Source organism: Myxocyprinus asiaticus, chromosome 25 (genome assembly GCF_019703515.2).
Source record: "Myxocyprinus asiaticus isolate MX2 ecotype Aquarium Trade chromosome 25, UBuf_Myxa_2, whole genome shotgun sequence".
NCBI lineage: Eukaryota > Metazoa > Chordata > Actinopteri > Cypriniformes > Catostomidae > Myxocyprinus > Myxocyprinus asiaticus.
Window position 1 is genome coordinate 5345043 of NC_059368.1, and position 13202 is coordinate 5358244.

Consider the following 13202-nt stretch of genomic DNA (forward strand, 5'->3'; position numbering starts at 1 on the left):
TAACGATGACATGATATTGTTTAGTTGAATCAGCTCAGTTAAAATAAGTTCCATTTGTTACATGATTTTTTAAAAAAAAAATTTTGTAATGTGAACATGGGAGGATTGCTTAAAACTAGTACATTTTGCAAAAAAGTGCAGACTGTACAGTTAGAGGTGCTGTAAGCGATCTGAAGCCTTCACAGGACTGAGCCGTTGAATATCTATGCCCCCTCATTCCACAACCCCGCACTCCAAAGATAATTTTGAGACCAAAACCGAGCAAAAGATCAGCATTGTTTGTTCCTGTGGCTGTCAGTTTCAACAATGGCACAATAGCACCCTCAACTGACAAACATTACACTATGTAACACAATGTTTGTTCCTGGGTAGTAAGTGTTATTTCCTAATTGCTTATGCCTCAAAAGTATAGAAAATGGCTATTATTCCCCACAAACTTTGCTTTTGTGACCAGGACAGTGATATTTTGAAATTTACCTATTTCCAATGAGAAAATGGGTGAATTTGTGTCTTTTTGTTCACAAAGTCAGAAAAAACAACATATGAATCCAAAATCCTTCTTTATCTGTGGTCTGACGAAGACACCGGCTTTGACCTTTGCCTCAGACAAGGGAAGAAGTCTTGAAGATTCTTGAGGGCTGCCGACTCCTTATCTAGAGCTCTGACGAATTGTTTCATAAGGCCCAATTTGATGTGCAGCGGCGGCATCAGCACCTTCCGGGGGTCCACCAGTGGCTCCCACTTGACATTGTTCCTCTCCACAGAGAACTCGGTCCGCTGTGTCCAGTCCCGCCTGTGGTAGTGCGCCTTGGTGCCCCTGCTGTCCCAAAGGCGTCCCAAAAAAAACATTTAACTTTAACTTTTTCGCTCTTGTCTTGAAAATTTGGCCACAGACATAGCAAAATGCGTCTGCCGGATGCTTGCAGCCTCTTGATGCTATCTCAGAAAAATGCAGATATGTATCCACTTAGGCAGCTGGAACTAAACTGAACTGGTGGGCTTAAGGCCCCTGTATTTATACTACTATTTATATTACTGGAAAGTTCTAGAAAGTTCTAGAACTTACTCCAAGTTTACTCAACACTGAATCTATCTGGAATGTTCTGGAAAATAGGTACATTTCAAAATATCACTGTCCTGGTCACAAAAGCAAAGTTTGTGGGGAATAATAGCCATTTTCTATACTTTTGAGGCATAAGCAATTAGGAAATAACACTTACTATCCAAGCAACCAAAAAAAAAAAAAAAAAACATTTGATACACAGTGTTATATGCTGATGCTTTGCAGATGAAAAGATCTAAAACAGACATTTTAGAGATGTAGGCCTTCGTGTGCTATCTGGATTACAACTATTAAAGATCGATTGTCAGAGCGTGTATTTTTACCTGGTGCCAAACAGAAGTTGCACTCACCTGAGGAGGTAACTATAGCAACAGGAAGGTGCTCAAGGGCTTTGTGTTTGATGGAGTATCAGACAGTAAATCTACATCAAAACATCAATATTAATATCTTTCTAAATTTATTACTGATTTACACTCACACACAGTATATATAAACATGTTAATTATATGGTCTATATTATGTGTTTTGTTTTAAAGTTTTTTTAAAGACTGATATGATATCTGAACTGTGAGCACACACACACACACACAAAGTGAATTTGTCACGCCAGACGAACCTCAACAGATTGAAAACCTAGAATTTGTTTTTTTAAACTTGTTGTGTAATTCTTCCTGTAATTATAACAGTTACAACAGCTTCACTTTCAATGTTAATACTAAATATTATATAAATAAAACCTCAAAAAGCACATTTATTTCTCTCCTGATTCAGAAGGAAATTGTTAAGGTTATCAATGTTATTGCGGTAATAACACTTCCTGTTAATCCAAATAAAATAGCTGGAACCTATCACTGAAATCTAATATTAATCCTTCCTTGCGTACAGTGAATAATCCCCACTAAAGTCAGAAATTCCATCTTCTTGGAGTTTTGTTAAATATTCATGTCACTGAAGGTGTTCAAATAATCTTCATACAACTGTCAACATCCACACTAAGCCTCAACAACAAAGATCTCTCTCTCTCTCTCTCTCTCTCTCTCTCTCTCTCTCTCAAGTTTTTCCTGTAATCAAACCAAACTCTTTCTAGGTTGCTACAGTGTGATCTCTCAGGAGGAAGGCCAATCCTCAATGGAATAAATGCGTTGTGGCATAAGTTTTCCATCCTGTAATATGTTGTAATGTTCCAAATGTTTAAGCTTGCTATGTTTAATCATATTTATTCCCATGTATTTTTATATGAACTTTAAAATTTCATTCTGATTAGACATCTGTCTGTATATTTTACATATTTTTTTATTTACTTTTCACAGGTGATCACAGAAGATCACAGGTAAGAAAATTCCCCTCACCCACATATGAGATGTAACAGCCATTCTTGGCACCTTTAGGGTACCAAAGAGTTTAGAACAGAAATAGTGAAAACATTTGATAAATTCAATATCTTAAATGAGTCGTATAGAAAAACATTCGCACACAATATTTGTGACAGCATACACAATGAACATAATTTTCTTGTTAGAACCTAGTCCAGTCATTTAATTAACATTTCACAGAAATAGAATAAACTAAATGATCATATGAATCAGACTTGTCATCTAATGAAATCTAAATTTAAAACATTCATTGTGTCATTGCCATGCATCTTTGCAAGTAGCCTATGTTGCACACTACAGATAAGATGCTTGCATTTTACAGACATGTCATTTATACTTAAAAAATTGCGTTGAGTTTTGTTCAAGGAGCAGGAGTTAATTAACTTAAGACAAAAATCTATCTATCTATCTATCTAACTATATATAATGAGATAATTGTCACCAAAATTCTTATATTTAGAGGCTTTTGTTTTATTTCTCTTATAGTTAATCCTCCGTAGGATATTTCAAGATCACTGCAATGCTGATGATTATTTACGTGATTTTTGACTCAACCAAAGTTCAATGACTGCCTTTCATAGGCAGATTCCGCGCAGGACTCTGGCGGCCTCTGCCGGTCAGAGCGGGTAGTGCGGCACGCTGATATGCTGGTGAAACGCGCCGTGGTGCGGGCTGTACAGCAGCTCCGTGGACGTGCCGCTCAGACCTGTGCACAGCGGCTCGTGGTTGCTCAAGACCGTGGACAGATATTTGGCCTCCTCTGTGAGTCTTTTCACCTCTTTCCTGAGCGCTGCGTTTTCCTTCTCCAAATTTTCACTCTCCTACAGCACAGACAGAAAACAAACATGGAGTGAACAAGACTGGTAAAGCTGAAGCATGAAATTCTGCACCACCAGCGCCACCAAACGGAATTGCAAAAATAAACATTGGCTGTTTCATACGGTGGCCGTGAAGTGCAAAACAAAACAACAAATCTAAAAACACAACAGAGCAAATCCAAAGGCAAAATAACAATCCAGAAACGCATTAACAAATCATAAAACACAAAGGCAAATCCGAAAAATAAAACAGCAATTCAGTCGAAACAGTAGGAATGTTGTCAGTACTTTATAGAATAAAACAAAAATTTTCATTTTACTCAAACACATACAGTTGTGCTCAAAAGTTTGCATACCCTGGCAGAAATTGTGACATTTTCGCATTGATTTTGAAAATATGACTGATCATGCAAAAAAAAAACAAAAACTGTCTTTTATTTAAGGATAGTGATCATATGAAGCCATTTATAATCACATAGTTGTTTGGCTCCTTTTTAAATCATAATGGTAACAGAAATCACCCAAATGGCCCTGATCAAAAGTTTACATACCCTTGAATGTTTGACCTTGTTACAGACACACAAGGTGACTCACACAGGTTTAAATGGCAATTAAAGGTTAATTTCCCACACCTGTGGCTTTTTAAATTGCAATTAGTGTCTGTGTATAAATAGTCAATGAGTTTGTTAGCTCTCACGTGGATGCACTGAACAGGATAGATACTGAGCCATGGGGAGCAGAAAAGAACTGTCAAAAGACCTGCGTAACAAGGTAATGGAACTTTATAAAGATGGAAAAGGATATAAAAAGATATCCAAAGCCTTGAAAATGCCAGTCAGTACTGTTCAATCACTTATTAAGAAGGGGAAAATTCAGGGATCTCTTGATACCAAGCCAAGGTCAGGTAGACCAAGAAAGATTTCAGCCACAACTGCCAGAAGAATTGTTCGGGATACAAAGAAAAACCCACAGATAACCTCAGGAGAAATACAGCTGCTCTGGAAAAAGACGGTGTGGTTGTTTCAAGGAGCACAATACGACGATACTTGAACAAAAATGAGCTGCATGGTCGAGTTGCCAGAAAGAAGCGTTTACTGCGCCAATACCACAAAAAAGCCCGGTTACAATATGCCCGACAACACCTTGACACGCCTCACAGCTTCTGGCACACTGTAATTTGGAGTGATGAGACCAAAATAGAGCTTTATGGTCACAACCGTAAGCGCTATGTTTGGAGAGGGGTCAACAAGGCCTATAGTGAAAAGAATACCATCCCCACTGTGAAGCATGGTGGTGGCTCACTGATGTTTTGGGGGTGTGTGAGCTCTAAAGGCACGGGAATCTTGTGAAAATTGATGGCAAGATGAATGCAGCATGTTATCAGAAAATACTGGCAGACAATTTGCATTCTTCTGCACGAAAGCTGCGCATGGGATGCTCTTGGACTTTACAGCACGACCCTAAGCACAAGGCCAAGTTGACCCTCCAGTGGTTACAGCAGAAAAAGGTGAATGTTCTGGAGTGGCCATCACAGTCTCCTGACCTTAATATCATCGAGCCACTCTGGAGAGATATCAAACGTGCAGTTCATGCAAGACGACCAAAGACTTTGCATGACCTGGAGGAAATTTGCCAAAACGAATGGGCAGCTATACCACCTGCAAGAATTTGGGGCCTCATAGACAACTATTACAAAAGACTGCATGCTGTCATTGATGCTAAAGGGTGCAATACACAGTATTAAGAACTAAGGGTATGCAGACTTTTGAACAGGGGTCATTTCATTTTTTTCTTTGTTGCCATGTTTTGTTTTATGATTGTGCCATTCTGTTATAACCTACAGTTGAATATGAATCCCATAAGAAATAAAAGAAATGTGTTTTGCCTGCTCACTCATGTTTTCTTTAAAATGGTACATATATTACCAATTCTCCAAGGGTATGCAAACTTTTGAGCACAACTGTACCTATAAATAGTAAATCCAGAGAAACTGATCATTTTGCGTCTCTTAATTTGTTTCCAGCTGTACATATCTATACGCCAAATTTTAACTAGCAACATACTCTTTATAATAATGAGCTAGAAGTGTGTGTAAATGATTTGTTTAAGTTTTCAGAATGAGTTAAATTTTAAAAACATTGTTAACCCACCTACTCTTTATTGTCTTTATTGACCATTATTTACATGGTTGAGAGAAGTTAATTTAGGGGGTCATGATGGTTCCCGCTCAGAAACGTCACCGATCAGTGAGCTACAGCTCTACTAGCCGCTCCGCTGCCTTCCAGTCACACTGGGGTAAAACCCCTCTGACAAGCGTCATTCAACTTTATCTGCCCACGGCCCCATAGCGACACCTTACCAGAAATGACAGCTGAACACTCCCCTTGACGGCCCACGTTTCTCAGGCAGGCCTAGACCAAAAAACATGCCATGAGAAGACACTACAGGAAACGTGTCATACGGAGGGAAATTTCAGCTTCCTGTTTATCAAGCATAGCCGTGAAGAGCGAAACCGCATACTACGCTGAACACAGAAGAGTGAGCCCTACTCACACAGACCCAGTTGACAGAATCTTACTTTCCCATTGTATATTTATCTATGGACACAAAAAATGGTGTCTTTTATTTGTTTGGCGTTTAGCAAATTCTCAAAATTCTGTTATCATTTACTCACCCTTTCTTCAGAAGTACACAAACCGAGAAATTTTTAAGAATGTACTAGTTGCTTTTTCCATGCAGTTAGCTACAATGAATGGGGACTGGAGCTTTATAGCTTCAAAAGGATGTAAAAGCATAATAAAAGTGATCCACAAGGTGAAGTCTTATTAAGTCATACAGTAGTTTTGTATGAGGAACAGATCCGAATTTAAGCTAAGTCATAATGCAGCTAATATAGTGCATAATATAGCTAATTTAATGCATTCATTGTAATTGGATGGGATTAAAGTACATTCTACAAAATGTCTCTGTTTGTGGGTTAGGGTTTTATGCTGCTCTAGATAATACATTAATAAAGTTACTCATATCTGCTGATTTGTGACCTATATGTACATTTCCCAAAAGCTGTACAACCTCAATAAAAAAAAAAAAAAAATGTAATGATTTGCGGTTCCTGGTAAGTCGTATGTGCCTGTTGGGGAAGCATCTCCCACTTTGTGTTTAACCGATTGAGTTCAGGGGAACTCAGATGAGGTCAGTGTGTGTGTTATCAGAAAACAAATGCTCAGAACTGCAGCATGGGACTGTCAGGGTGGACAACAGGTCATCTAGCTATTCAGACCACTCTTTCTGAGAAAAAATATATACCTCATTCTCAAGCACGATAAAAACCGAACACTTATTTGTTGTCTATTAATGCTTTTGTGGTTTGACTTTGTTTTTAAGTGCTTAAAGGAATAGCTGAATGAAAAAATTATGAAAGAAATTTCATTTTTGGGTGAACTTTTCCTTAATAACCAATCAGTTATATAGCAGAGGAACTATACTTTTAGCAATAATGGTCATATATAATGATGTAAAGTCGTATGTAATTGCACTGGGCTGTTGAGTTTTTGGAACAGTGTGTTAAATGATCATATACGTTGAGGAGCAAAATCTTCAGAAGCAGTGAAAGGACATGAGTAATAACAGAGGGAAACACCCATGTAACACATACACACACAGACACTGAATGAAAGTGATAGAGGGGTTTGGCTCTGAGAAAAGGCCAAATGCAATCAAACGGTTTGATGACAGTTAGACAGGCGTGTGCTTGAATTCAAAACTGGCAAATTAACATTTGAACACAAAATAAATGCAATAACGGATTGTATTGAACATGCAGAATGCACAAAATCACGACATTTCTTTATGCAGGCATACAGAAATGAGGATTGTTGTTGTGTTCTTGATCAAATACAGAAAGAATTCACTAGGTGCACGGCCGCTCGATTCAGCAGAGCGTTTCACCCACGCGGCGTAATTAATGCCAGAATCTGAAGCAAACAAGACCAGAGCCACAACAAGTGTGAAACACGACAGAAGCCGTGACGCATCACCACATGGTCAGTAAAGCTTCATGTAAATACAGTCAGAGCAGATCAGCAACGACGCCTGTAACACAGCTGGACACAATGATGCTATATGCATTTCTTTTGGATCCCTAAAACTTAAAACTCTCTCCTTTTCATGGCCAGGGCTAAGGGGGGCTAGATTTGACTTGAGCCCCATCAGAATCTTCTAAAGCCCCCAAGTCACAGCAAACGATCAAGGAGCACTCCACTCCTGGACTAATGGCAAAAAGATCAACAACCCCCCCCACCTCAACATACAAGTGCCCCACCAAACGCATCCTAGTACCAGCCCTGATCATTTTCCAGCTAAATATGCAGAGACGACTGTAAGTAAGCCATTCGCAGGTTGATTACAGTGAAAAGCGTAAACACTGTGGCTCAGTATCGCAATCAAAACATTGCTCTTTTTGAGCATCTAGACCAGCCTGACCCAACAACAATGGCCCAACCAATGGTGTGACTTTGGGTGGAACTACCTGCTTAAAGCCAACTGCAGTCAGGGAGGGAAACCTGTTTCTAAACAATCATTATTTTTGCAATTTCGTTGGTGATGCCAGTGGCAGAAATACACACTTCATATTCAAGAAGTGTTTTCAGGGTCTCTTTGTAACCTCTCACACTGATAAGTCACTATTTGTATATAAGTAAAGCTTTAAGTTTGTTTTGTCGAAGAATCGCCATAATTGGTCATAAGGCCATTCAATGAACAATTTTCTTACTTCTATGGAGCTAAATCTCAGATGTGTATTAGGTTGGTTTAGGGATGAAATTCGAAAGCTCTCACCAGGTGCAGGCTGTCTGCTTTCTGAGTTTGTCGCATTCGGCTCTTTTGCGCCGCGATCCGGTTCTTTTCTCTCCTCATGACCTTCCTCACATCATCCGTTGAACCCTGAAAATCAGCACACACGAGTTCACGTACTGTTTATATCAGCAGGAAATACACAACTTCAAAACCATTTTATTGCCTTAATGTGATGGATTTCAGAATGAAACAGGATGTTCAACAAGAACTTAATTTTATCTATTGTGAGGAATTGATACGATGATGAAAAAAAGGGCATTCTATGCCAGAATGGTGCCAGACTTGAAGCGAGTTTGCAGTTAATTGTGGAGGACTAAAACATGATAGCACCGTCTTTTGACAAGGCTTTTTTAATGGCAAGTTTTTAAAAAGGCTGCATTACCTAACAGAAGCCTAAAACAATGGCTAAATTGCTATTTAGTAAAAAAAAAATGTATTCACAATAAGAACATGTATTAAGACCGTATTAAAGGAATTTAATGCAAGTTCAATACAAGTTACGCTCAATTGAAAGCATTTGTGGAATCATTTTGAAAACCACAAAAAGTCATTTTGACTCGTCACTTTTTTATTGAAACAAAAATAAGCAAAAATTGTTACATTAAGGCACTTACAATGGAAGTAAATGGGGCCAGTGCAGAAACACTTAACTAAACACTGTTCCAAAAGTTTAGTCACAAGACAAACATTTTTGCATGTTAACATCATTTTAGTATGATAAAATGGCTTACTAACCTCATCTGGGTAAAGTTATATCGTATAACGACTTCGTTGTCAAGACGTACCACCGGTATACCCTGTAATCCCGGCATTGGATATAACAACACAGATAAGGTTAGTAATAAATCATGTTTACACTTATAATGTTTACATTATGTGGCTATACTTTTAAAACAATGTGTATTTAAGTGTTTACAGACTGGTCCCATTCACTTCCATTGTAAGTGCCTCAGTGTCACTGCAACTTTTGCTTTTTTTATAAACAAGGGTTAGGAATTTTATATATATATATATATATATATATATATATATATATATATATATATATATATATTATATTTAATGTTTTGTATTAAATCAACATTATTCCACAAATGCTGTTGATTGAGCTGAACTTGTATTGAACCTGGAACATTCTTTTAAGAAGGTCAAAGTGAAAAGGATCACTTTTTCTCCTACAGAGCTGATGTTTTTTATTTTTCTTGGTAGTTTTAAGCACAACCCCATGGTTGAAAGGTAGGGCCCACCTCTGACAGGTATGACTGCATGTTTATCACATGTAGAGTTACTCAAAGGTGTGACATTTTCAAAGATAGAGGCCTTTCTTTTCCCACAACCCCATGACGTTCTATACTGAACCCACATAAATTATACTGACTTTTTCCACATGACAAATTCACCACAACAAGAGACCCTCCAGAAGAGAGTGTGTGTGTGTGTTGTGATGTTAAATGGCCTTTGCTGTCATATAGCCACACATGTTCCTGAGTTTACAGCTTAGCTGCTTTCCTCTCTATTTCACTCCTGTTTACCTCTTTTCACAAAATTAGGTCATTGGGCAGATCAGTTGAGTTTTCAGATGTTGTAAGCTACGCTGCTTCAGTGGACTCAAAAGGTATTTGCAGTTACTGACAACTGATTGCAAGGTGTCCAAGCAGAGCAGCCACAGGTGTAGTTCATCACATTAAGGCTGGACATGTTCTACTAACATTTGATAATGATATATCTATTGTTTATCATTTAAGAAATAAACTTTTTTGCTTGAAAACTGTGCTTGTGCATTCTTTTTTACAATGAGTCATTTTTAAGTGTGGCTTAAAGGAATTCTCTCATCATTTATTCGCCCTCATGCCATCTCAGGTGTGTATGACTTTCTTCTGCTGAACACAAACGACATAAAGGCAGCATAAAAGACTCCAGTGGTTAAATCCATGTCTTCATAAGCTATCTGATAGGTGTGGGTTAGTAAAGGATCAATATTTAAGTCCTTTCTTTGTATAAATCTCCATTTTCACATTCTTCTTCTTGTGTTTTTGGCGATTAACATTCTTTGTGCATATCGCCACCTACTGGGTAGGGAGGAGAATTTATTGGAAAAAGGACTTAAATATTGATCTGTTTCTTACCCACACCTATTATATCGTTTCAGATATGGCTTTAGCCACTGGAGTTGTATGGATTGCTTTTATGCTGCCTTTGTGTCCTTTTTGGAGCTTAAAAACGTTGGTCACCATTCACTTGCATTGTCAGGACCTACAAAGCTGAGATATTCTTCTAAAAATCTTTGTGTTCAGCAGAAGAAAGAAAGTCATACACATCAGGGATGGCATAAGGGTGAGTAAAATGATGAGAGAATTTTCAATTTTGGGTGAACTATTCCTTTAAGTGACCAAAAACTCTTTGGGGCCACTGTATTTTTCATGCAGCATGTAAACAAAATAAACTAGGTTTTACTGTGTTGTTATGGGTAAAAGATGTCCTCTCATTATACATGTCTCTAGTCCAGCGAGGTTGGAGAGGATGTGGTGACCGTTGCAGTCAGATCACCCTTGATTCATCTGTGCCATCTTAACGGCAGTTTCACAATCACTAACGTTCTAACAAACTCTCTCTCTCTCTCTCATTAGTCTCTGCACTGCTGATCAATACTAAAGATAATTATCTTTCTAAATGTTGAAACCTAGCATTTCAGGGTACCAGCAGCATGAGAAAGGTTCGATCTAAGGGGTTAAAATCACCAACTGCTTCTTGAATTACACTCAACAGCACCTGTGAGGCCTGTGTGAATCATAATCTTTCACACATACATACGCACATGTGCAAATATACATATACATGCACAAACACACACACACACACACACACACCCATCCATAATTAATTACATAGACAGTATTTGAATTGCCTGTAAGACTGACAGTAAAATAAGTGGAATGTACAAAATCACTGAGTCAAATCCAACCTGACCCAAAGTTTTGTAAGTTCATGCACTGTTATATTACCTTTGTTCAGATTATGTGCATGTTGTATCACTTTCAGATGTTTAAATGTAGAAAAAAAGCTCATTGTAAGAACCAGGCATGAAGTTGCAAAATAGTATCTCTTTCATCAGAATTAATTAATAGTGATTTGTAATTATTAGATTTAATTTAATATAACAATGTTTCCTGATTGTAATCATCATCGTCATTATTAAATAATGTTTTAATGCATTTCCAGACATGGTCTTGTTTTGCCTACATTGTGGCAACCAAATATCCCCACAAAGACAGTTAAACCTGAAATCACCTGCATTGTGGGGACCAGCCAACGTTCCCCTTGAGGAAAACAGCTTAATAAACATTAGAGACAGACAGATAATCGGTTTGACCGATATTTTAAACCGATATTTACACTTTTCCACTTTACTGGTTATCACTTCTTTAATATCAGGTTTCCATATTAAGTTAGACACAAATACCTGAGATTTTAAATACTAATTAAGTGAGGGACTTTGAACAAGTGTATATTTCAACTTAACTACTTAAATGAATTTTTCGTAGACTGTGCGTTGTATTAATTTTGTAATGCAACCTATTCACCTTCAGAGGATAGTGATACATGATTACGTTTTATTGTGCCTTAAAGTAGAAATAAAATGACAAATCGGTTATGCATATAGGTTATCGGACACTTAAACACAAAAATAATCAGTATCATATCGGTCATTAAAAACCTACTAAATAATGAAAAAAAAAAAGCCCCCCCAAAAAGGTTTGTTTGAAGGTTAGTTTTAGGGGTAGGGGATAGAAAATATAATTAGCTCTGCATAAAAACAAGAAAAGTCAACAGAAAGTCCCCATCATGATAGAAAAATGTGTGTGTTTGTTTATAGGGAGTACTGAGTAAAGAGCTGCAACTGGTGCTGTTTGAGTCTCTCTTACCTGTTTATTGCCCGGTGATGGGGATTTGGTGTAGCTGGTATCGTTATTGTCAGAGCCCTGTGCCATGCCACTTCAGTCCCTGTGAAACCTCTGACCTCCTTCAGCGTCTGTCTCTGACTTTCAGTCTATCTATCTGTCTGTCTGTCTCAGGGTATGTAAGACTGCATGTGCTCAGCAGAGAGAACTGAACTAATCACTGTCCACTGACGAATGAGTAGATACAGCAGCTCTAGCACTCTTTCTTTCTTTCTCTCTCTCTATTTCTCACTCTAACTCTTTCTCTCTCTCTCTCTCTCTCTCTCTCTCTCTCTCTCTCTCTCTCTCTTGCACTGCCTAATTAGTGATGTGTGATGTGGTCTTAAAAAACCTCTACAGCACTAGACTGGAAGTCACATGGTTCCTGGAAACTTTGCATAAAGCTAATTCACAGCAGAGCCGGTGAACCTTCAGAAAGAGGGCAGACGGACAAAGCGTCATGTCATATTTTCTCCAAATGTACTGTAGCACAAAGAAGTATTTGGGGACTTATGAATGTATTGCATTAGATGACAGAATATCAATGCAAACAGCATTTATTTTAATTAATGTTTGCATAAGCACATAATTTTAGGCTTTAAAATTATAACACAGTATAAACTGTAAAAATATCTGGACACTTTCTGGTTGTCAAACGTTAGTGGATCATGTTCATAGTTAAAGTCTTAAACTACACCTGTGTTTATTTTGATTGGACCTGTACCTGTGTTAACTTGAGGGGAACTGACTTCATACCAAAACTCGGACTTGAGACCAAAAAATATCCATGAGTTTTGAACGACATGAGGGTGGATAAATGATGACAGAATTTTCAAATGTATATATAAATGCTAATCACGATCATGAAACCTGTCACGAAAATGTCCTGGTCATATATACACTACCGTTCAAAAGTTTATGGGAATTATTTTGTGACTAAAAAAATCCCAAATAAATCAGAACTATGTTATATTTTAGCATCTTCAAAGTGGCCACACTTTGCCTAGAATTTGCAGAAATGTACTCTTGGCATTTTCTCAACCAAGAGGGATCACCCTGGGATGCTTTTGAAACAGTATTGAAGGAGTTCCTATCTATATGCTGGGCACTTAGTGGCTGCTTTTCTTAATTATTCTGTCCAAGTCATGCATTTCAA

General features: G+C 37.8%; 1 protein-coding gene across 1 annotated transcript; it reads right to left on the reverse strand.

Annotated features, from left to right (window-relative positions):
* Positions 1–2112: 2112 nt before the first annotated feature.
* LOC127415701 (basic leucine zipper transcriptional factor ATF-like) lies at positions 2113–12334 on the reverse strand. Its single transcript, XM_051654521.1, has 3 exons — positions 12032–12334; positions 8091–8195; positions 2113–3257 (listed from the first exon to the last, which is right to left on the reverse strand). The coding sequence occupies exons 1-3, from the start codon at positions 12095–12097 to the stop codon at positions 3054–3056; spliced, it is 375 nt and encodes a 124-aa protein (XP_051510481.1). The 5' UTR covers positions 12098–12334; the 3' UTR covers positions 2113–3053.
* Between the last annotated feature and the right edge of the window lie 868 nt (positions 12335–13202).